The sequence below is a fragment of the Diabrotica virgifera genome, chromosome 2, assembly GCF_917563875.1.
Source record: "Diabrotica virgifera virgifera chromosome 2, PGI_DIABVI_V3a".
NCBI classification, from domain to species: Eukaryota; Metazoa; Arthropoda; class Insecta; order Coleoptera; family Chrysomelidae; genus Diabrotica; species Diabrotica virgifera.
In genome coordinates, this window is record NC_065444.1 from 146,807,700 (window position 1) to 146,831,117 (window position 23,418).

General features: G+C 34.3%; 1 protein-coding gene across 3 annotated transcripts in view; it reads left to right on the forward strand.

Annotated features, from left to right (window-relative positions):
- Positions 1-23,418, forward strand: part of LOC114331275 (serum response factor homolog) — a 616,816-nt gene that overhangs the window by 185,122 nt on the left and 408,276 nt on the right. For all 3 annotated transcript variants that reach the window (XM_028280792.2, XM_028280791.2, XM_028280790.2), the window contains exons 2-3: positions 4,697-4,814; positions 8,240-8,373. In XM_028280792.2, coding sequence (XP_028136593.1) covers positions 4,697-4,814; positions 8,240-8,373 — 252 coding nt within the window. The remainder of the gene's footprint in view (positions 1-4,696; positions 4,815-8,239; positions 8,374-23,418) is intronic.

Genomic DNA, 23,418 nt, shown 5'->3' on the forward strand with positions numbered 1-23,418 from the left:
GTTTTCCGTGAAAATGATCGATACGCTGTAACAAAAATGGCCGTCATCGGCAAACTAAATTTTTTTAAAATAAAATAAATGGAATTCTGTAGTCTCTATAGATTGAAGTTTAAAAGGTAGAAAAATAAAAAATATTAAAAATAGTCAAGCAATCAACTTAATTTATATTGGACCACTTGGCATGGATTGACCCGTACCTAGTGTCATGTGTAACGTGTGCATTGAGTAGATGTCTTGTTACTTTGTCAAGTCATTGTCTTTGCAAAAAGACGCTAATTGTATCCGAACGTCTGCGGTCCCTCCAGATTAATTATTATGTTAATTTACATCAAAACTGCAGTTACAATTTTCACACTAAATGATTGTTCATAAATGATTTACAGTCCCGAAAACGGTCCTCAAAAGTCCAATGAATTTTATATCCACTAATTCATCATCATCATCATCATCATCATCATCATCATCATCATCCAGCCTTCTGCATCCAAAGTTGAACATAGGCCTCCCCTAATTTCTTCCAGTTTTGTCAATCTTGGGCTTCCTGCAACCAATTCCCAGCAATCCTTTTGACGTCGGCGTCGTCTGACCGTCGTGTAGGTGGTCTACCTCTACTTCTTCTGTCTGCTCTTGGTCTCCACACTGTAGTTTTTGGGTCCACCTCCCGTCCTTCATTTCCGCCCAATTCCACTTCAGTCATCTACTCGCTCTATAACATCTGTGACGCCTGTCTTTCTGATTTCTTCGTTTCTGGCCCTGTCTCTGAGAGTCAGTCTAAGTAGTGACCGTTCCATTCCTCTTTGGGCCACTCTAAGTTAGGTTGCTGTGGCCTGGGTTAATGATAATGTTTAGGCGCCGTAAGTCATGACTGGAAGCACACATTGGTCGAAAGTCTTCTTTTTCAAATAATTTGGCAAGTTGCTTTTGAAGATGTCTGATAGAACTCCATACGCGGCCCATGCTAAAGTGATTTTATCAGTATATTTATTTAGTATTTATATTTATTGACCGATGCTATTTCGTTGACGTCGACTTTTGGATTTTCGCTTGGGGTACCAGGTTTGTCATGTATTTTGTCTTTTCAAAATTTTCGTTTAAACAAACTTTCGTACAGGCGACATCTAACTCAGTAAGCATAGCTCAAATATCTTTTAACTTGTCTGTTATAAGAACTATGTCGTATGCGAATCATAGGTGGGAAAGCCTTTCGTCGTCGACATTATTTATTGCTTTGGCGTCCCACTCAAATTGGAGCCGTTCAAGCATGTTCAAGTTGCCATAAAGAATTTGGGAGAGAACGTGTCTCCCTATGCACTTATTATTTATTTTATTTTTATTAACATCCAAGATTTTTTACAATCTGTTTTAATAATTAAAATTGTTTGTCTTTACAATGACAAGAGAGATGTAAGGTGCAGTGACCAAAGCATCACGACACACATTAGCTTGTTTACCGGTGAGATGCGCACATACACTGATTCGCAAGCACGAAAACTAAAACTGGCACAGAACACAATGGCTGGACGCGGTTGAAGGCGTAGGTAGCCTCCACTGCTGTAGGTTCTGTCAGGATCGGTTACCTAGGTCCAAGGGATCATATATCGCTTCAATCTCTTCGCTTGTTGGTTGTTGACAAGATTGTGTGCCAGGGTGTTAGGATGCACCCGCAACCTATTTTGATATTGTTCAGAAGATTTTTTGCACTCTTCAAAGACTGTTAGTACCTGAAGATCTCTTTGTATTGCGTCATTCTGGATGTACCAATAGGCATTAGCGATTGTTCTTAGAGTTTTGGATTGAAATCTTTGTATATTTTCATAATATTAGATTTGCTAGCTGATCCCCAGAGCTGTGAACCATATGTCCAAATGGGTTTTATTATTGTTTTGTATATCAGCAGCTTGTTATCGATCGATAGGTGAGAGTTTTTGCCCAACATCCAGTAAAGTTTTCTGTATAAGATTCCCAGTTGAAGTCTTTTCGTCCATATAATATGTTTGCTCTAAGTTAGTCGTTTGTCAAGGTGAATACTTAGATATTTTATGTCATTGTTTTGAGGTAAAGGATGTCCATCAAGGTTAACTTGTGGACATGTACCTCTTCTTAGAGTGAATATAATGTGTGTGGATTTTGAGGGGTTTACTCTAATCCTCCAGAGTTTAAGCCATTCATTTGTTTGGTTCAGATGTATTGGCAGTCTCTCTGATGCTATTATTGGATTACCATGAGAGGCCAGGATAGCAGTATCATCTGCAAATGTTGCAAGTGTTAGGTCGTTCCTTGTTGGTAGGTCAGCCGTATATATCAGGTACAGGATCGTTCCAAATCCACTAATTATGTATTTTTATCTATTTCCACAATTTCTCAACGCTAAGATAATAACTCAATTAGTATTTTTGTTGGGAATAAGCCACATTATTACTTTATAATTAAGTTTATTTGACGTTTCGATTCCCATTTCGGAAATCGTTTTCAAAATAAATACAAACATATTAAATTGAAATTAAATGTTTTACATTTTGGGACCGATTTCCAAAGGGGAAATCGAAACTTAATTTTAAATAAAGTTGTGGTTTATGCACACCAAAAACACTAAATTGCATTAAGATGCCACAAGTAAATAACTTCAGAACAATATTTACTAACTCTAATAATTAAAACCCGCACTTCATAACTCATTCGTACAATTAACTATCCACCTTGTATTTCTTCCAGTTTGCAGAAATTGTCAATCTTAAACCACATTTTATGAAAGATGCGGTGAAAAATATCGTTGAGGAAAAGAAAACAATAAAGTTATTGACAAAAAGTCTTTTATCAAGGGATGCTTAGCAAAAATAGGTACAATGTATAAAAATCTTCGAAGAAAATCCAAACAAGCATAATTTTGAAAATCATAGTCTAATTAAAAAAATATGAGTATTAATAATTGGTGTTGCCTACCTCTGACCCTTAGGACTTCCTAAAGTCGGTTCGGCAATCCATTCATGATGTCCTGGATATCCGATTGGGGGATATCGTGCCACTCCTATACCGCAGCCGTCTTTAGCTCTCCGAAAGTTGTAGGGGGTGGTACTCCTGCTCTTACCGTTTTTTTAGGTTGTTCCAAATTTGTTCAATTGGGTTAAGGTCGGGACTGCGTGCAGACTTGCACTGAAATTCGAGATGACCGCTTCATTGTCAGAAACGTGTTGAGAAATGACTTTTGCACCGCTTCTGAAGCTCGTACGCGTCTTTTTGAGGTGAGAAATGTTAGTGTGAGTAAATGTACCATTAGAAGAAGACTAGCAGAAAGAAATTTGAGGGCTTTTTATCCAGGTCGCGTCCCACAATTGCTCCTGCAACACCGTAGATGTAAACTTGGTCTTGCGCGAGAATATGCTGACTGGATTGTGGCTGAATGGAAGAACATATTGTTCTCAGATGTGAGCAGAATAGACCTAAGAGGTCCAGGTGGACGTTAGCGTATTTACAGGCGGCAAAATGAGAGGTGTGCTCTGTACACTGTAACCAAAAATGTCAATAATGATTTGGGGTCAATGAGGAGGGTCAATAATGATTTGTGGAGCTCGTACCGATCTTGTTGTGTTCGATAGAGGCAGTATGAATGCAATACTCACAAATACGTGGAAGAAGTTATCCAAGACCATGTCATGCCTTTCGCACCATTCATTGGTGAAAACTTTAGATTAATGCATGATAATGCACATTGCCATACCGCAAAATTTACCCGTGAGTACTTTAATGAGGTCGGGATTTAAGTTTTACTATGGCCGGCACGCAATCCCGATCTTAGCCCAATTGAATACATTTGAGACAACCTCAAAAAACGGGAAGAGCAAGAGTACCAGCTCCTACATCCTTCGGAGAGCTCAAAACGGCTGCAATATAGGAGTGACACAATATCCCCCAATTGAATCTCCAGGATATCATTAATGAATTGCCGAACCTGTTTCAAGAAGCCCTAAGGGCAAGAGGCGGCAACACCAATTATTAATACATACTCATATTTTTTTTTAAATTAGACTATGATTTTAAAAATTATTTTTGTTTGAATTTTCCTCGAAGATTTTTAAATATTGGATTTTTGCTAAGCATCCCTTGATAAACGACTTTTTTCAATAATTTTATTGTTTTCTTTTAATCAGAGATAATTTTCACATCTTTCATAAAATGTGGTTCAAGATTGATAATTTCTGCAAATTGAAAGAAATACGAGGTGGGCGGTTAATTGCGGCGGTGAGTCTTTTTACGATAGAGGACTTCTGCATATAATATTCAATTAAACAAATTTTATTAACACGGTTTTCATCATGGAGTAAGGCACAAATATGATAATCGTAAGAAATACAAACTGGGAGGTTAATTAATTGTGCCGGTGAGTGTTGAATCTATACAGATATTTGTATCAGTCGAACCACCACCATTTGTATCAGTGTATTCCTGCGGCCACTGAAGGCATGACCCACTCACCCTGAATGTTTGATGGTCTGAAATTTCAATACTCTGTGGACTGGTTGCAATACTTTGGTTGGCGAGTTGGATTAAGCGAAGCATTAGTAAAGGAAGCATTCCTTTACTACGATAATACTGCTTAATATATTTACTATGTGTAATTCTCTAGGCAGGCTATTTGCCTTTTTTTATTTCGCAGTTTTGTATATTACTTTCATTGAATAATTTTTTTGTTTTGTTACAGGCTTACGAATTATCAACATTAACTGGAACACAAGTGATGTTGCTTGTGGCATCGGAAACCGGTCACGTGTACACTTTTGCTACTAGAAAACTACAACCAATGATTACAAGTGAAGCAGGCAAGTATTTAAAATTAGGTACATATTATATTTTAACACAATACTATATTTTAGCTTTTTACTTGTATTTTTTATTTGCGTCACCCTGAAAATTATTTACGTAATTGCATCGTATTCAAATCAAAACAGGAAGAAAAATATTGATATAATTACTGGTATATACTGTAGATGCTTTTCAGTCTTAGCTTTTCTGATGGCCCCATGCCATGCCATGTCTTTTCCGGACATCCTCCACTTTTTCTCTACGCTGATCTCCAGTGTATTTTTTTGGCTACCTCTCTTCATTCATACGCTTTACATTTTCATACCATCTTAAACTTTTGGCTTCAATGGTGTCATTTATTGTTGTTTTAATACACCCTTTCTGTTTCGTATCTCGTCATTTCTTATTTTGTCGTGAAGGGTTAGCCTACAACAACGTCTCCAAATCCCCATTTCCATTGACAGTAGCTTCTTTTTAAACATTCTCATTTGCCAGATCTCAGCTCCATAAGTTGCGATACTTTCTACTATGGTCTTGTAGATTCTGATTTGTACGTCTGTAAAAGTATGTTATCTATATATACTTTAGAGTTCAAGTTGATTCTCAGTTATAGTTAGACTTTTCCTAGTTTGAGTCAACTTTTACAAGTTGAAGTAGACTCTTCCTAACCTTAGTTAGTGAAAGTAGATCACGGGAAAAAGAGAATCAACTCTTACTAGTTGTTTGAGTTGACTATTCCTGGATCGATTCAGTAAATGTTGACTCTCACGTGCTTTTTTGATGAGTGCGCATATCTTTGTTTTGCATATTTCAACGAGGTAGGTACTTATCACGATTTGATCATATCCAATCCCAATACCCAGTTTACTGGGTAATAAAATGTTACAACATTTTATTTCTACAATCGGTTGTTTGTGTTTGTGAATGTTCCGCTTCTTGAGATTTTCAAATACTAAGTTCTTATTTCTTTTTTGATTTTAGGTGTTTCAAGTTTTAATAAGTTATATTCGTGTTGATTGTTTTTAAAATGTCACAAATCCATGCGGATCTTTTTCATGAGAAGCTAATTTATAAGCGTTTCAGGGCAAAAGCAAATACGGTATGCGGCATAATAAACAGTACTAAAATTCGCATGCCTCAAATTTGTATGTGTCAGGCGCCGAAATGTACTGAGTGGTTTCCGAACGTCGTTATAATGTTAGGTGCTTCAGATTGGTTGTCAGTTTTGTAGAAAAAATTTTAATTGTAGAGTAGAGTACTATTTTCGGTCATACGTAAAAGGTCACGAAAACAGTATAAGCTTATAATTAACAATGATTTCAGCAGGACGGGACAACCTGTCACACTACCAGGGAGTCTCTTCAAATACTGCGCGATCATTTTGGGAGTTGCCACTCACCCGAACTAACGCCACCAGATGCGTACAAATGGGGAATGTTGAAGGAATCAGACAGATACAACGTCTACTATTTCGGAATTACAGACTAGAATTAAAGATTTTTTCGTACCAGAGGCAGTGGCGTGTCTAGAAATTTGCCTTGGGAGGGGAAATTTGCCTTAGGGGAACTTCCAATGAAAAACCAACCAAAAGGCATAAAAAAGATAAACTCAGATTGCATAAAAGACATAAATAATAACTTATAGGCATTAAGTGCCCTTAATTTTCCTAACTAGAGTGTTTATTGGGTTGAATTTGTCTTTCTGTGGTTTCAGCAAATATATTTTTATGTTTTAACAATTTATTTTCTTTAATTTTGGACCTTGATAGGGGGGGGGCAATTTCCTCATTTTCCCTCCCCATAGATCCGCCATCTATTAGAGAGGGCATCTTTAACATCTGTTTTATCGGGAACGTACGTGGTGGTGAATAATGTTTGCAAGGATATATCATGTATACTAGATATACAAATAATCATAAACATTTCAATATTCGACTAATTTTAGACTAATTTTTAGACTAAAAATGGTATACATTTTTATTTTTATATTAGTATTACTCCTATAGAGTAACTAGGTCCATTTTCCGTTGGAACTTTACCAAGCTGCAGACGGGGGTTGTGAATTGCATAGTGTAGAATTACTTCCCCTTTGTCTTCACTGCAGCATCCATTTGGCTTGAATATTGTAGAAGCCTTGGAGGTGTCACCAGGGAAATGGACTGATAAGTTTTTCAATTAAAAATCTTTTAAAAATATTTTATTGTACAAATATTTTTATTAGGTTGAAAAAATTAGTCTTTCATTTAGCAAATGCTGCTACGCACCTACTACCTTCACGTCAGTTGCAGTGGGGGACTAATATGTCGAAAAATTTTTACCGGGATTAGAGAAAGCAGCCTATGCATTCTCTGAAGAGCCTCTAACAAGAGGTGAAATCGTCGATAAGAGTGCTGGCTGCACTCTCTAATCTAGGTAAAAATTAAGACGGTTTTGGCTTCGCATTGCAACTGAATAAAAATGGTATACATTTTAATTTTTATATTAGTATTACTCCTATAGAGTAACTAGGTCCATTTTCCGTTGGAACTTTACCAAGCTGCAGACGGGGGTTGTGAATTGCATAGTGTAGAATTACTTCCCCTTTGTCTTCACTGCAGCATCCATTTGGCTTGCATATTGTAGAAGCCTTGGAGGTGTCACCAGGGAAATGGACTAATAAGTTTTTCAATTAAAAATCTTTTAAAAATATTTTATTTTACAAATATTTTTATTAGGTTGAAAAAATTAGTCTTTCATTTAGCAGATGCCGCTACGCACCTACTACCTTCACGTCAGTTGCAGTGGGGGACTAATATGTCGAAAAATTTTTAAGGGGATTAGAGAAAGCAGCCATTGCATTCTCTGAAGAGCCTCTAACAAGAGGTGAAATCGTCGATAAAAGTGCTGGCTGCACTCTCTAATCTAGGTAAAAATTAAGACGGTTTTGGCTTCGCATTGCAACTGAATAAAAATGGTATACATTTTCATTTTTATTTCAATATTCATTTCAGTACTATTTATTTTGCCGCATACTCTAATTTGACACTATCACCTTGAGTTTACTCTTTAGGTGCATATCATACATCCTAGTTGGAGTGTACTGTGACTAGTAAATGTTGACCTAATGATTGAGAAAGAATCAACTCTTACTAAATGGCATTGAGAAGATTATATTTTTTCTAGTTGGAGTCTACTTTTACTAGGAAATGTTGAATATAAATCTTCATTTTATATTTAAAATCTAATTTTACTAAAACCACCCGTTTGAGTTGACTCGAACTAGTAATAGTCAACTCCAACTGAATAATCAACTTGCACTGTAGAACTTGATTTTGATTTGTTGCGAGAGGTTTTTAGTTATACTTAATACGATAGGCTTTATTTAAAATTAATTGAGTAAGCTGTTATTAGTATCTATTATTTATACTACATTAAATTTTTTAAGAATAGCTTTTTATTTACAGGTAAAGCATTGATCCAGACCTGCCTGAACTCGCCAGATCCTCCAGCTGGTTCTGCGGGGGGTGACCAAAGGATGTCTGCCACTGGCTTCGAGGAGACCGAACTCACCTATAATATCTCGGACGACGATTCTAAAGTAAGACAAATGGTGTATGGTTCGCCACACACGCACGCTCATCCACATTCCCTCGCAAGTCAAGGTCATTATTCCCACCTAGAGCAAACACACCTCGGGTTAGGGGGGTCGCCGCAACATGGTGGGTATTCCCAAGCGTGCCCAAGTCCTCTACCCCCGCCTCACCAAGGTTACGGCCACCCCCAGCACCCACACTCGCATATGCACTCGCACCCTCAGCGGTAGAGGGGTAGGCAGTTTTTTAGATTTTTTACTTAAATGTTGTTTTTTGGTTGATAGAATGCTAGAAGAGGAGCTGTTTTTGAATTAATTGTAGTAAAACTCTATAAAAATAAAATTCATGTCCCTTAATACTATTAATAACAAAAAGTCGACAATTGTTACAATCAGTCTGATATGGCCCTAAAATTTAAAATTTGAAATGTAAAATTTAGATAATTCTTGTTGCTCATAATGTGATTTAATGAATTATTTCCTGAAATCACTATTGTAGGATGACATATCCGCAACTAACTAAAATATTTTTCTCGACGCGTAAAAGGAGTATAAGTAGACACTTAAAGAAGTGTAACTCTACTAAATTTACAATCAAGATGCAGTAGAAATAAACAAACCAAGACACGTTAGATGCTACTAGGGGCACTCCCGAATCATAATTTACAATGTATAAACTTTATAATGTATATACATTGTAAATTATGATCAGTAGTGCTCCTATTAGCATTTAACGTGTCTTGGTTTGTTTATTTCTACTGCATCTTCATTATAAATTTAGTATAGACGTTTAGTCTAGTCATCTCCTCGATCCAAGAAGCTGGATTGTTGTTCGCTGGTTGTTCGCTGTTTCAGCTAAATGATAAACGAGTTATTTTAGTTATCCTGTATCTTAACATTTGACAACGATTTTAAATATTTTTTTTTATTGACAAATCACTGAACTAACATACAATATTATATATGCACACTGATAAACACTAGTTAGCTAACTTGTAAACAATAAAGAAATATGTAGCAACCAGAACATTTGAATATGCTATCCTTTTCTGTCAAAACTGTAGGATATCAATTTTTTCTCTGTTCTACAACAGTCGTTTAGTAGCGAATTGGTCTATTGTACATATTCCATTAGCTAGTATAGAAGTCCTCAGGGCTTTGAAAGATCTGCAGTATCTAGGCTCTCTAATATCACCCGGTAGACCTTTCATTTGGCCGTGTATCATATTCTCAATGATCCGTTGGTGTTTATTTGGTTATATGAAGAAACTTATTAACAGACATAATACAAGTGATCACATGTAGTACCATATCTTTTCTTCTCGGCTTTGAATATATTATATTTAATCCAATTACGGGTCACACACATTGTGGTTATGTTTGACCATATTTAAAAATCTCTGATCTTCTGCGATGCAAGAGAAATGAAGTACGCTAACTCGCCTTCTACTGGAGGTTCTTCATGTAACATCGAGCCAGTCACCTCAATATTGGTACTCGAACTCGACGTAGATTTACCTAATAACCGGGAGGATGTTAAATAATATTCGGAATACCCTAGTCCTAGGAAACTGTTTCCTATGTAAAGACGTTTTGAAATACTTGCTATTTGAGAAAACGTAGGAAACAGTAGAAAAACAGGTAGGACGCTCCGCATAAACATTATTTTAACACTATTTTCATATACCTTACCAACTCTGAATCACTTGCATCATGGTTGGAGATTTTTTATAATTTTGTTTCCCTTTCATTTAGTTTCGGGAACGTCGGGCAAGTTGTTCCCTCTCTCATGCATGTTGATCTTATCAGAGGAAATATTAGATATTCCTTCAGAACTCACTTGCATTAAGAGCTGTTTTATTTCTGCAGTTTATTTCTCTTCTTTTCCAAATATGGCCTGTATATAATGACTTGTTTCTTCTGTCTGATAGTTTGGATTGTTAAGGCTGGCAGACCTATTGGGTATTGGATAAAAGGGTGTTATGGGGTCTTCCTTTGGTCAGTTTGGTCTCTAGTACTGCTTATCGTCTGCCAGTTAACTAAATTTTTACCGGTTCTTTGTATGGGTCTCCATCCTGTAGTAGCCATTGATATTGTTCTAGATGAGACAATCTCTCAAGTTGTCGTGTCTCGTGTCCCATCTAAAGTGGCAAGGACCGGGGACAAAATCTGTATTTAATCCCTTTCTTAATGTCTGTAATGTGTCATCACACCTGTTTTACTGTTCAATATTTCACAATAAAACACTGAAAAACGTTTGTTTTTCTATACTTCCACAAAATTTATTACAACTATGTTATTACTACAGCTGTTTCGGCAAAGTGCCTTTCTCAAGTGATCACTTTGCCGAAACAGCTGTAGTAATAACATAGTTGTAATAAATTTTGTGGAAGTATAGAAAAACAAGCGTTTTTCAGTGTTTTATTGTGAGATAAAATGAACTTCCATCAAGTAACGGTCGAATCCATCAATTGTTCAATATTTTATCTTGCCGAGTTAACTAGCTTCCCAGAGGCAGGGATATTCACACGTAATGGTATTAGAAACACATGGAGAGTTCATTTTTTAAAAAGCAATAATATCTTCTATATTTCAAATAATTCAATTTTATTGCGATTATCTAGACATAAATGAATGTCGTAAACACCTTTTCGTTTTAAATAATGGCAAAATTCCTGAAATCATACGTTTCCCCACGACTTCTCCAGCGATGTAATCGTTACCTATTCAAATAATATTCGGTATCGCGTGGGAACTTTTGTCAAAGTTCTTAACGCCTTCGTTTGTGTTAAATGGCGGATAAACACTAATCAAATACTGCGATAAGGAGTTTGACTAGCGTGAACATGTGCTTTAGCTCAGAAGATTGCTTTGTAATTTTTAAATTTAACAGAGAATAATGTGTATGATGATATTATAGTGGTTCAAGTAATGACGTGGCTGAACCGTAAAGTAATAATAAGTTAGGGATAAATTTTAACGGCATTAAAATAAATTTATTGCGATACAAAAAAGTGTAAAAAATAATAAGTAAAAATAAACGGAAAAAGTTTTCAAATTTTTATAAATTTAAATATCGAGTATCAAAATTACAAGCAACAAATAAGTCATATGTCGGGTTAAAAATTAGGGATTCCTTTCATTCCAAGCCGCTTTCTATTTTCCTTCTATGTGAGATATAAACGTCTTTCTAAGATATCTTTATATACACCTCCAATTTCTGATGTGTTTCTCTTTTCCTTTCTGGTGTTTTATAGACGTTTTCATCATTACATCAATACTGTCACAATAACTGGTCATGTCACCACTCGTCCATTGTGTAGGTTTGGAAAAAGACAATAAAGTCCCATGGAAAGATAATAAATTAATATATAGGGATAACCGAATTCCTACGGATATAAATATCCTTATTAAGCCGATGTCAGCAGACAAATGTTTTTAGAGGGAGAATTCAAATTTCTTTTGATAGTATCATATATCAAATAGAGGGATATCTGTCCAGTGGCAATATGACAATATGCCCAAAACAAAGTTAAGTTCAGAATCACATTAATTCAATGGGCGTTAGTTAGATAATGTCATTTATAGCTATACTACGCTCATCATCCCAGGAAAAACCGACTTATAAAAGTAAAAGGCTGATCTGAGAAAATTTTCAGTAGTAATTGCACGAGAGCTCTAAAATTATCGATTTGTTTCCCGAGTGACATTTTGACAGTTTTAATTTCAAATTATGCCAAAGTGGCACGAGGGCAACAAATCGATAATAATTTTAGAGATCGAGGGTAATTCGCTGAGATTATTTCATGAATAAAATTGGCTTTTTAAATAGTTTTGACTAATATTTTATTGATACCTTCACCTGAATGTTTGCTAAACGTGTTTCTTGGTGTTCTCTGGGAGAAGTTGTAAAACTTTAATTGTCATTAATGTCACTGAATGTTCATTTTTGGATTTTTGCATAGTAACGAAGGGCATCTGACGTAATGCTTGACGACGGGATATTATCAAAAATTATCGTATAACCTTTCTCATAGACAATTTTCAGTGCGTCACAGTTTTTCGATTTCTTTCAGTGACAGAAAAAAACGTACTTCCGTGATTACAGTCATTTCTAACATTTATTCTAGCTGTTGGTAGATGGCGCTATAATCGAACAAAAAATGATTTACGAATTATATATACGACTATAACTGTACAATTTATAAGACTATACAAATCAAAGAAAATACCATTTTACAAATGCAATAAACACAATTGATTTGTTTTTATACCAAATTGCAAATGAAAGGGTTATACTGCAATACCCTTTTTATATTTGGCTGATTACGATTCTGACAACTGTCGCTGTCAGATTTAACTAAAATGTCATGTTATTAGATGTGTATTATCACGGACTTACTTTTTTTCTCTCACTCGTGACGCACTTAAAAATGCCTGTGAAATGACGCACTGAAAAAATTTTGCCGGTAAATAATTTTCTCCCGAATGATATTCGACAAGACTATTTCTTTTTTCTTGAACACTTTGAAGCTGCCTCCGCTTGGTATCTGTGGCCAATCTTGCACATTTGAAAGATATATCTGTGAAAGAGTCGATTTTTATGCCGTACTCCATAAAATATTTTTCTTGTATCATTTTGCTGTAGTATTCCACATTGACTTTACATACGAATCTTTATAGTCTTTATCGTTGCCTTTTTTCATGTTAAAGGCTCGAGAATTTTTGCTAGTTCCGTTATGGTGGTACATCTTTCAAGCGTAAAATTTCTCACCCGTAGGAACTCCGAAAATTGGGTCCAAACCATTTTCCCAAACCAATTTTTTGATTTCTTCACCTGACTGGCATCCAAATCTTGATCTGGATTCATTATATCTGTCCAAAATTGATTAAGCGTCAATGACGTTTGTCAAACTGACAACAATAGAATTTCCCAGACACCTTCGTGACGGATCTGTCATAATTTTGTCGCTGAGAAATCACGGACAGGAAGGAGTTTTGTGAGTACATAGGAAACGTGGCGTTGCTATGACGTGTTGTCAGTTAAAAATAGTCTAGTGAAATAGTCACTTTAATTTTTAACTGTTTATAATGGGAAATAAGCCACAATATTATTAAAACATGATTTTTATTAACGTTTCGACGCCCAAATCGGGTGCCGTTGTCAAAATACAAAATACTACTAACATAAACTTTATGTTTAATTTAATAATTTAATTTTAAAATTTAAAAAAAACTTTAATTTTTATTTCTGTAGCATTCTATTGGACAGAATCTCCTATGAATGAAATAATCATTATAACTGAGAAAAGGAAATCATTAATATATATGTGGTAAAAGTAGAGAAACATCGAAAATATTTTATAGTATCCGTGTTTTCTTTCATAAGTGTAAGAAGTATGTAATATACTTTTAAACTGAAATTATATCAGTTAGTTTTTCAATTAATATTTAAGTTGCATACTTCGTGAATTATCCGTTGGATTGGATGAACAAAACAAATAATGTCTCGTGCGACACGGAAAACGACCTCTTCTCACCGACTGTGTCGGAAGAAACCAGAAAATCAATTTAAAAAGTACAAGACGGCAAACTGAATAATTCATTCTTGAAGAACGGACCTCACGCATATTTTTCGAATGTGTGAGATTTATTTCGTTTCCCACCGCGTGGCCTAATAGGGAAACATATGTTAAAAACTTGATGAAGACCAACATTTCGGGCAGATTTTTGCTTCAAATTACTCAAATAACTCTTGACGGGAGTTACAAGAATGTCACAAGAAAAGAGAATTCTCGACAAGGTTTAAATTTTTTGCGAGCGTTTACAGCGAAACGGTTATATTATGCGAAATAGTATATTGTGCAACAAGTGCAGAAAGGTACTAATTTCTCACGAGTTTGAAAAGTTGCGGTACGAGCGCAAGCGAGTGCCGCAATTCAAACGAGTGAGAAATTACCTTTCTGCACGTGTTTCACACTATACTTTTTCTACAAGCACAGTTTTTCCTAAAAATAAAAATCACAATTTCCAAACGACGATTAATTATAATAGGTACCTATGTGATAAATTTTAAACTGTATTTAATTAATACCTACTAATCAATTTAAATTCCTTATACCTAAATAAATTGCACAGAAATCAGTTAAAAAATTAATGCACTGCCTTAATTTGTTTAAATTTAAACAATTATTACACATTATTGACATCATATTTATGCAGTCACGGATTTACACAAAACCTACTTCATTCGACGTCTCTTGCACAGGTTGCTAAATCCTTATTGGTTATTTGATAATTATAAAATGTTTAATAAGAATAAAATGGTAAAATAAAAAAAGTTGTAACATCCATAATTTAGTTTCTATGCTATAGTTAAATATAATAATTATCTTATAGGTTATATATATTTGTCTAAAGTTTAACCACGGATGTAAACAGAATATAACGTTACTCAGAATGCGGTAGTCCACGGATGTAAACAGAATATAACGTTACTCAGAATGAGGTAGTCAACTGTGCAGAAAAGAACTTTGCGGCACAGAAACGTCACTTTGCGGCACAGAAACGTCACTTTTCTGCACACTAATGTCAAATATCTTATACTGTGAGAAAATATCAAGTTTGCTAACATAAAACCGTGCAGAAAAGTGCACTTTGAATAGTGGTTGTAGAAAAAACATATTTTAACAACAACTTCTATTTATTAACAAACATCAGTTGTAATTCCTGAACAATTAACTTGTTTATACAGTTTCCACCTGTTTTACACACGATAATTTGAATTAGAAAAACAAAACACTGCAATATAGAAGAAGTAATGGCAATGTCGTAATATATTAAAGGACCTACACAAGCCAATATCGAGTCATCGTCCTTGTAATCCAAAAATCAGTTGTAAAATTTGTACATATTTAATTTATGCTTGTTTACAATTAAAATATTTAATAAATGTTAGTAATGTTATGTATGATTCATCTTATGTATATATTATCGAGTGAAAGTGGCTTTGCAAGTTATGAGTTTCAACCCCTAACTTTCAGAACAACTTGACAATTATTATTAACTGGTGTCATATACATTGAGTTTGGCGTCCTTTCTCTTAACAAATTCTGCTAGTTCATTGGCGGACTTGTACCTATATGTAAGGTTGTCATCCATATTTTCATCCTCCGATATTTCTTCGGCCGATTGGTGATTTATCTCGTGTTAGTTTGTCCATAAGGGTCTCCCTCATTTTGCTGATGTGGTTATTCCATTCTTTTTTTATATTTAGTGTCCATTCGTTTATTCACTGTACGTTACATTTTCTTCTAATCTCTACATTTCTCTTTCGATGTCTCAACGTATTTCCTGTAATTCTTTTCAGTAATCTCATCTCTGCCGTTTCCTGTAGTCTGTGTTGTGGCTGTGCCGCGTATTGTTTCTGATGCATATGTCATGCTTTACCTTACACTGGCTTTATAAATTCTCGACTTCGTGAAATACAGGCAAGATATCGACGAACATAGCCAAATACATAAAAAGGAAGGAATAACATCAGCTTTGAGAACAAATAAAAACTTAAGCAAATACACGAAAAACAACAAGAGCCAAAAGAAAAATCCATTACAAATGACATGTGATTTTCCAAAAAGTTACATCGGTCAAACTGGCAGAACTTTTAACAAACGAATAGTAGAACACAAAAGAGCTTTCAAAAATACAGAAACAGATTCTACGTATGCACGTCACCTTCTGGGTCATAATCATTCTTTTAATGAACAGTTTCTAATTCTCCATATCCATAAAAAAGCCTTAAGCTATCTTTATTAGAATCTATGGAAAACAATACATTAAAAAATACAGATATAATTACTCTATATTTACTGTGCTTCATAACCTGACGCAAGTATTCCTATTTTCTTTTCTTCATTCCTAGCTCTCTCTCTCCTTACCTATCCAGCGTAGTACCTCCTCGTTGGTCACGTGCTCGGTCGAGGATATACGTAGTAGACGTCGGTAAGTCTACATTTCGAAGGCCTTTACTTTCTTCATTAATGTTGCGGTCATTGTTCATGCCTCCATTCCCTATAACAAAACCGGAACTACATAATATTTGATAAGTCGGATTTTAAGAGGTAGGGTGAAGCTGTTACAGGTAAAAATTTGAAAAAAAAACTTGAATTAACTTGGTAAAAACTTGAATTAACTGTTGTTCCTAAGTAAGTCTACGCATTCACTTTTTCAATTATTTGTGTGTCTAATATCAGTTGTCTTGCTCGTTGTTGGGCTTTGGTTACTAGCATCTCTATGGTTTTTGTGATGTTCAGTTTGAGCCCGTATTGTGCACTTGTTCTTTGTATCCTACCTATCAGGCAACTCAGCTCCTCCATGCTATTCGCACGAATCACAGTGTTGTCAGCAGTAGTTACTTATTTTTTACACTTATTGCAACCCATACATTATATGTATTTGAAAAGGAAACACATTTTTGGGATTTGCACAAACCAAACAATGTATTCGTTTAGGTACTTAGAAACATGAAGGTACTTGTCTTAATTTCTTTCTTCAATCTATTGTTTCGTTTCTGTACGATTGACGTTCCAAAATCGGATGAAAGTGAGCAGAACAACATTGAGCAGCAAACATCCAATATCATCGGAAACTTGAATTATAGATTCGGGTGTCATGGACTGAAGACTGTTAATTGGAATTAATATGTATACCAAAAATTTAAAACAAGTTTGTTTTGTTCGTAATACTACTTAAGGTTATAATATTTGTACCTTACGCCATGATGAATACCGTGTCAATAAAGTTTGTTTAATTGAATATTATATCTCTATCTAAATACACTATCTATTTCTAGAATGATAACTGCTGCTCATGAATCAGTAAAAATTTCTGAAAATGTTTCTCTTTTCAATAATGTCCCCCCGGAGGGAGTGTCGTCGTCAAGTAATGTCGTGTATTTTCCGTCTCTGGTCACTTCTTTTAACTCATGCATTGGTCTTTCTGGGGATCTTTCTCATGATCTTCGGTTTCCTACCCTTCCTTGTATAATGAATCTTTCCATGTTTTATGTGTTTGCTCTCATAACATGTCCAAAGTATTTTTAATTGTTGGAGATGACTTTACTAGACAGTCGTTGGCTAACTTTTAGCTCTCTTAAAATTGAGGTATTTGTCCTACGGGGTCCGTTTAAGGAATTCGTAACATTCATCTCCAAAAGAACATTTCAGAGGCGTCTATCTTTCTTCGTTCTGATTGTCTCAGGGTCCAAGATTCACATACGTAGGTCAGTATTGGGAATATTTAGCAGTTGATCAACTAACGTGCTTGAAATTTGACAGTCCTTTCATATTTTGGTCATTTCATCAGTAAAAAAATAGAATACATTAAAGAAAAATGCTTATAACAATGTTTATATAACATGGGAGGGGAGTTAAGAGCTTTGCTTACTTTTGTTGACAAGGAGGATGGGAATAGGGGTAAATAATGATAATAAATCTTCTTACGTAATACTTGAACGGTCCTATACTACAATTCATGAACCAATGAAATAATGGTGGTGGTAGTAAAAATAACTTTTTTTTGAATTTTGTAAAAATTCAGAAGACAATTTTTTATGATACATCAATTTACGATAAAAACGAGTCCGAATCTGTTGCGTGGGGTTAATTTATGATTTTATCATAAATTTTCGTATGTTGTTGGTTAACGTTTCCATTATAAGCTACCTGCAAGGTACGCAATTTAATACGTTACAAATAGTCTTCTGCCTATAAATCTCTACATAGCTGCAACCGGCAACACGCAGCCGATTATAAAATTTTCGTACAGAACGTTGGAATTTTCCCCCTGATAAATTACTTTTGTCTTCGCCACTAATTATTATTATTGGCTTGTCCATGATCTTCCCGAGGTTGTTGTTGTCTCGAAGGCGCAAACTATGATTATAACGGGATGGCGTTCTAATCGTGATGGTGAATTATTGTAAGATATGTTTTCTCAAATATTTGTTACAATATACCTGTTACATCTTTTATATATTCAGTGAGCTTTAAATGCTCCTTGTGAAGTGTATTACCTGAACTGTTTTGTTATCATTTTTTGGTTTGATTTCTTCACATTCTTGGATTCTTTTCACATGGTTTGATTCGAAACCTTATAGTACACACCAAGTGTGCTGTAAGAGAACACAACATGTACAACCTGATTAACAATTATGCAAGTACATGCGCCATACCACCCTCTTTGGCAAATACAACAAACCATATCTGAAGGAGTAATTTCAATTGCTTAACAATTTTCTTCATCTTTTAGTAACGTCGGTCAAAGGGATTTGTCAGTAAGTGATCTTTAGTTTTTACTCAGAATTGATCACTCTGTAGATTTCCTTAGTTATTTTGATTAAAAAAATTTCATCCCCTAGATGGGGTTGTTTTCACCCCTAGGGCAAAAGCGCAGCTCGGCATAGGGTAGATTTTGACAAAGGTTATAATTACTACCTAAATCCAAATTTTCAAGGAAATTGACCTTGGTTCTCAAAATTCCACGAGAAAATGGCTGTTGATTGGACTATAGTTAAAAATTTAAATACATAATATATATTATTATTTAAATATTAAAAATAATTTAAATATGTATAATTTTTTATGAAGTTTTTTAAGGTTCTAGGCAAAGCATGTACACGGTGTAGTGCACTAAGTGCACTGTAAAATTTTCAAATATTAAAAATTTTCACTTATTAGTACATATCATCATTATCATTCTGCTTCTCACAAGACGATTTAATAGCGTTTTCTAACTCTTCTCTGTCTGAAGGACCTTTTTTATCAAACCCAGCAGTGTACACTACAGTACAGATCGACGTTTGACTGATAGTGGAGTCACTGAAGGTTTTCACCTCCGATTTCGTTGAACCTCCATCGATTTTCATGAAAATTGGTGAGTAATTAGAGGATACCTCAAGGAACAAAGGTGACATAATGCCAACTTGCGCTTTTACCCTGGGGGTGGATGCTACCCCTTCTCGAGTGTGAAAATTATTTTATTAAAAATAATACAATAAATCGATAGAGGGACAAATTATAAGCAAATTTTATTATATCAAGTTATTAATATAAATCAACACTTTTTGAGTTATTAAAGACCAAAGATTTTATTTTTTCGTAAAAAAAATGCATGTTTTAAATCGGTTTTTCACGTATAACTCAAAAACTATAAGCTTTTACAAAATAGTTATTATTACTGAAATTGATGATAATAAAAACTAAATACATTCCTCACTTAAAGAACTAAACTAATGTTAGTTCAAAGTGAGTTATTGGCAATTGAATGTGTATTTTTTTCGACGAGTACTCAAATCTAAGTATTTAAACTTAAATAACGGGAAAACGATGCAATGTATAAAATATACCTGCTAATCATTTGTCAACGTACTTCGAAATACTTATTAAATGAGCTTCAGAACAAGTTAATAGCTTCAAAATTAAGCAAGTTATGATGAACATAAAGAAACCTTTCGAATTTTTTAGGAAAAAGTGAAAAATAAAACATACGCCATTTCCACAAAAATTAAAATTTATAATAATCCTTACAATAACTTCTATATATTAGCATAAGTAATGATTTCAATAATTTTGACGGGTTTAGAATGCATATTTTTGAGAAAAAGATATAATTTCAAAAAATCATAATTTTTAAAATTATTGTAATTTTCATATTCTTTTGATAACAACTCAGAAAATACTCAATATACGTAAAAAATGATAAATACTTAAATTTTAGTTTATTCTGTGTCAAATATTTTACCTGTTTTACTATTTCCATAGGGTAATAAGTAACCGAGAGAGAAACGTTTAAATCTTAAATTTTGCTGTGAAACCCATGCAACCGGGGCCATTTAACCTTTTATTTTTAAAAAAGTGAGGGGTCTAAACGGCTAAATTCAACGTGGTTAGATAGCCCTTGGAATTAACTTCCAAACGGTTTTTAGATAAACCTGATATCTTAAAAATAAACGGAGGTATTAAAAAAAAAACAATAACTTTTTTGGAAAAATAAAAAAAAATAAATTTTGAAAAAGTTTTGGTGCATAAATTTTAATGCTCGACATGTTCGGGGGCTCATTTAATAGATATTTTTAAGTACTTTGACAAATGTTAAATAAGTTTATGTTATAAAATGCATCATTTTCCCGTTATTTCAACTTGAATACTTAGATTTTTTTACTCACAGAAAAAAAATATATATTCAATTACCTATAACTCACTTTTAGTTAACACTAAAAGGTTTTTCTAGTAATCGATTTATTTCATTTTTTAATAACTTCAATTTTGGTAATATTCACTTTTTTGCAACAACTTATAGTTTTTGAGTTATTGATGAAAAATTTATTAAAAACATGCATTTTTCTCAAGAAAAATTAAAATCTTTGATGTTCAATAACACAAAAACTTTTGATTTATTTTAATAACTTTATATAACAAATTTTGCTTAGAATTTGTCCCTCTATCGAATTATGGGGTTATTTTCAATAAAATAATTTTCACCCCCAAGAAGGGGTGGCATCCACTCCCAGGGTAAAAGCGCAAGTTGGCACCATGTCACCTTTGTTCCTTGAGATACGACTCACCAATTTTCATGCAAATATATGGAGGTTCAACGAAATCGGAGGTAATAGCTCATATCCACCTCCAGTGACTGCACTATGAGTCGGTGAGTCGCTTCTAGGATCGTCTATGCAAAGTTTGCATGTCCAGTTTTGTATTTCAGCATTTCATCTTCGAATTCGACTAATTGACAAAAATTTTGATCGTGTGTGACCGTGCATCCAACACAATACACAATCGTTACAATTTTACAAGAGAGAGACTGGCCTGTCTGCTGCAATACTGCAGAATTGATATCATCCACGATTTTGTCGAACGAGAGTGGCCGGTTTTAAGAGGAAACAGTAGCGATCAACAGGTAGCGAAAACGCGTTCCAAGATTGCGGCTGTAATTTTGAATATTTTTTCGAAATATTTGGCACACGTATTCGTAATATAATAAAGAATGGCAGTAGAGAGCCTAATTTGAAAAATATATTAATATGTGGAAATTACTCTGTAATTAAATACAATATTAAAAAAACGAGCCTGTACCGCCATTAAGAAGAACAAAAAAATACACTTTCTTCAAATAAACTTTTTTATCCGTTGCCTAGATTTTTTGTCATTTTGGAACTACTAATGAAATAAAAAATTTTAGTAGTTCCAAAATGACACAAAATCTAGGCATTGGATAAAAAAGTTTATTTGAAGAAAGTGTATTTTTTTGTTCTTCTTAATGGCGGTACAGGCTCGTTTTTTAAGATTGTATTTAATTACAGAGTAATTTCCACATATTGATATATTTTTCAAATTGGGCTCTGTACCGCCATTCTTTATTATATTACGAGTACGTGTGCCAAATATCTCGAAAAAATATTCAAAATTACAGCCGCAATCTTGGAACGCGTTTTTGCTACGTGTTGATCGCTACTGTATTACCTTAAGGTAAGTGTTTCTACTCGGTATGCCAACACTGGGAGGATGTATTGATCACATTCTTTTCTCTCCAGGCACGTGGCAGCTCACTTTTAAAAGTTTCTCTTAGTTTTCCATGTACTTCCAGCCAAGACTGATTCTTCTCTTTAGTGCATAGGTATAATTATCCCTGCCCATCATAATTTCATGTCCTAGGTATTTTACGGATTCTATTTCTTGCCCACCAATACTGATGTTCTGGTTTGGTACCAAATTTATTATTATTTTTATTTCGAGATGTTTATATTTAAACCTAGATTTTCTGTAGCCACGAGTTCCTGTAGGTATCATATCTTTTGCCGTTCCTAGATTGAATTGAATTGCCTCTGCCTATCATCGGCAAAGGTTTTTTTAGCTATTCTCCATCTCTTTTTATTCACTTTGTCAGTCAATCCAAATTCTTAAAAGCATGTTCCAACACCGTATCAAAATGTTTAGGTGACACTAAACATGGAACAGACGTACAATGTAAAATAATATTTTTTCAAACTAATGTAAAAAGGATTCTATAAATATTACAAAGCCATGACGTCAATGGTCTTTTGATTTTTGAACCCTGGAATACTGGACTGATCAACTTCTCAGATTGAGAAAAGAGTATCAGTGATGAGCTTTTTAAAACTAATGACTATTTCGTCATTTGTTTTATTTTATAAAAATACATATGTTCTAAAAGAACATCTGTTTATGTTACGACCATCTCAATTCTATAAACTTAAAACACTTGTAGACAAGACATTACCGACCTTCCGTTTAACACTTTTCAAAGATTTAGTTAAACTTTAAACCTATGATTTTGTTCTCGGTACGTGAGAAGACTCGGGGCGAATAAGAAAGTGTTAAGCATGCCATCCTTACTAAACATGAAGAATGAAGATATCTATAAAAAAGAAACTCGGAACATTCCAAACCCATTATGTTTTACGTTTTTCTTTTATAATGAAAATCATAAAGGCAGTATAAGTAAATAACTATTAATATAATATGGGACATAAGCTTTGCGAAAAAAATTACCGCGAAATTTGCACTGGATTTTGGTATCTGGTCTAGTGACCATGGCATCAGCAAATAATCGATACTTTGCTTTTATTGGTAAATGTAAAACTGATTTCCTAAATAAGTTCTTCTTCTTCTTTCTCATAATCCTAGTGCCCTTCAGGGCGTCGGATGTCAGGTTCCGCCTTTTATCCATTGCTTCCAAGCGCTTCTATTGGTGATCAGGTTTTTCATATCCCTCATACTCATGTGTTTCCTTTCACCTATATCCTGGATCTGGTCCATCCATGTCTTCCTGGGCCTTCCCTTTTTTCTTTTGTTTCCCATTTTGGCTTCATGTACCTTCTTTGTAAGTTTCTTTTGCTCCATTCATTGTATGTGTCCAACCCAGCTTAATTGTTTGTTTTCGATCTTCCTCATTATCGGTTCTTATTCCAGCTCTCTTCTTATGTCTTCATTTCTGAATCTATCAAACTTCGTAACTCCTGCTATTCTTCTC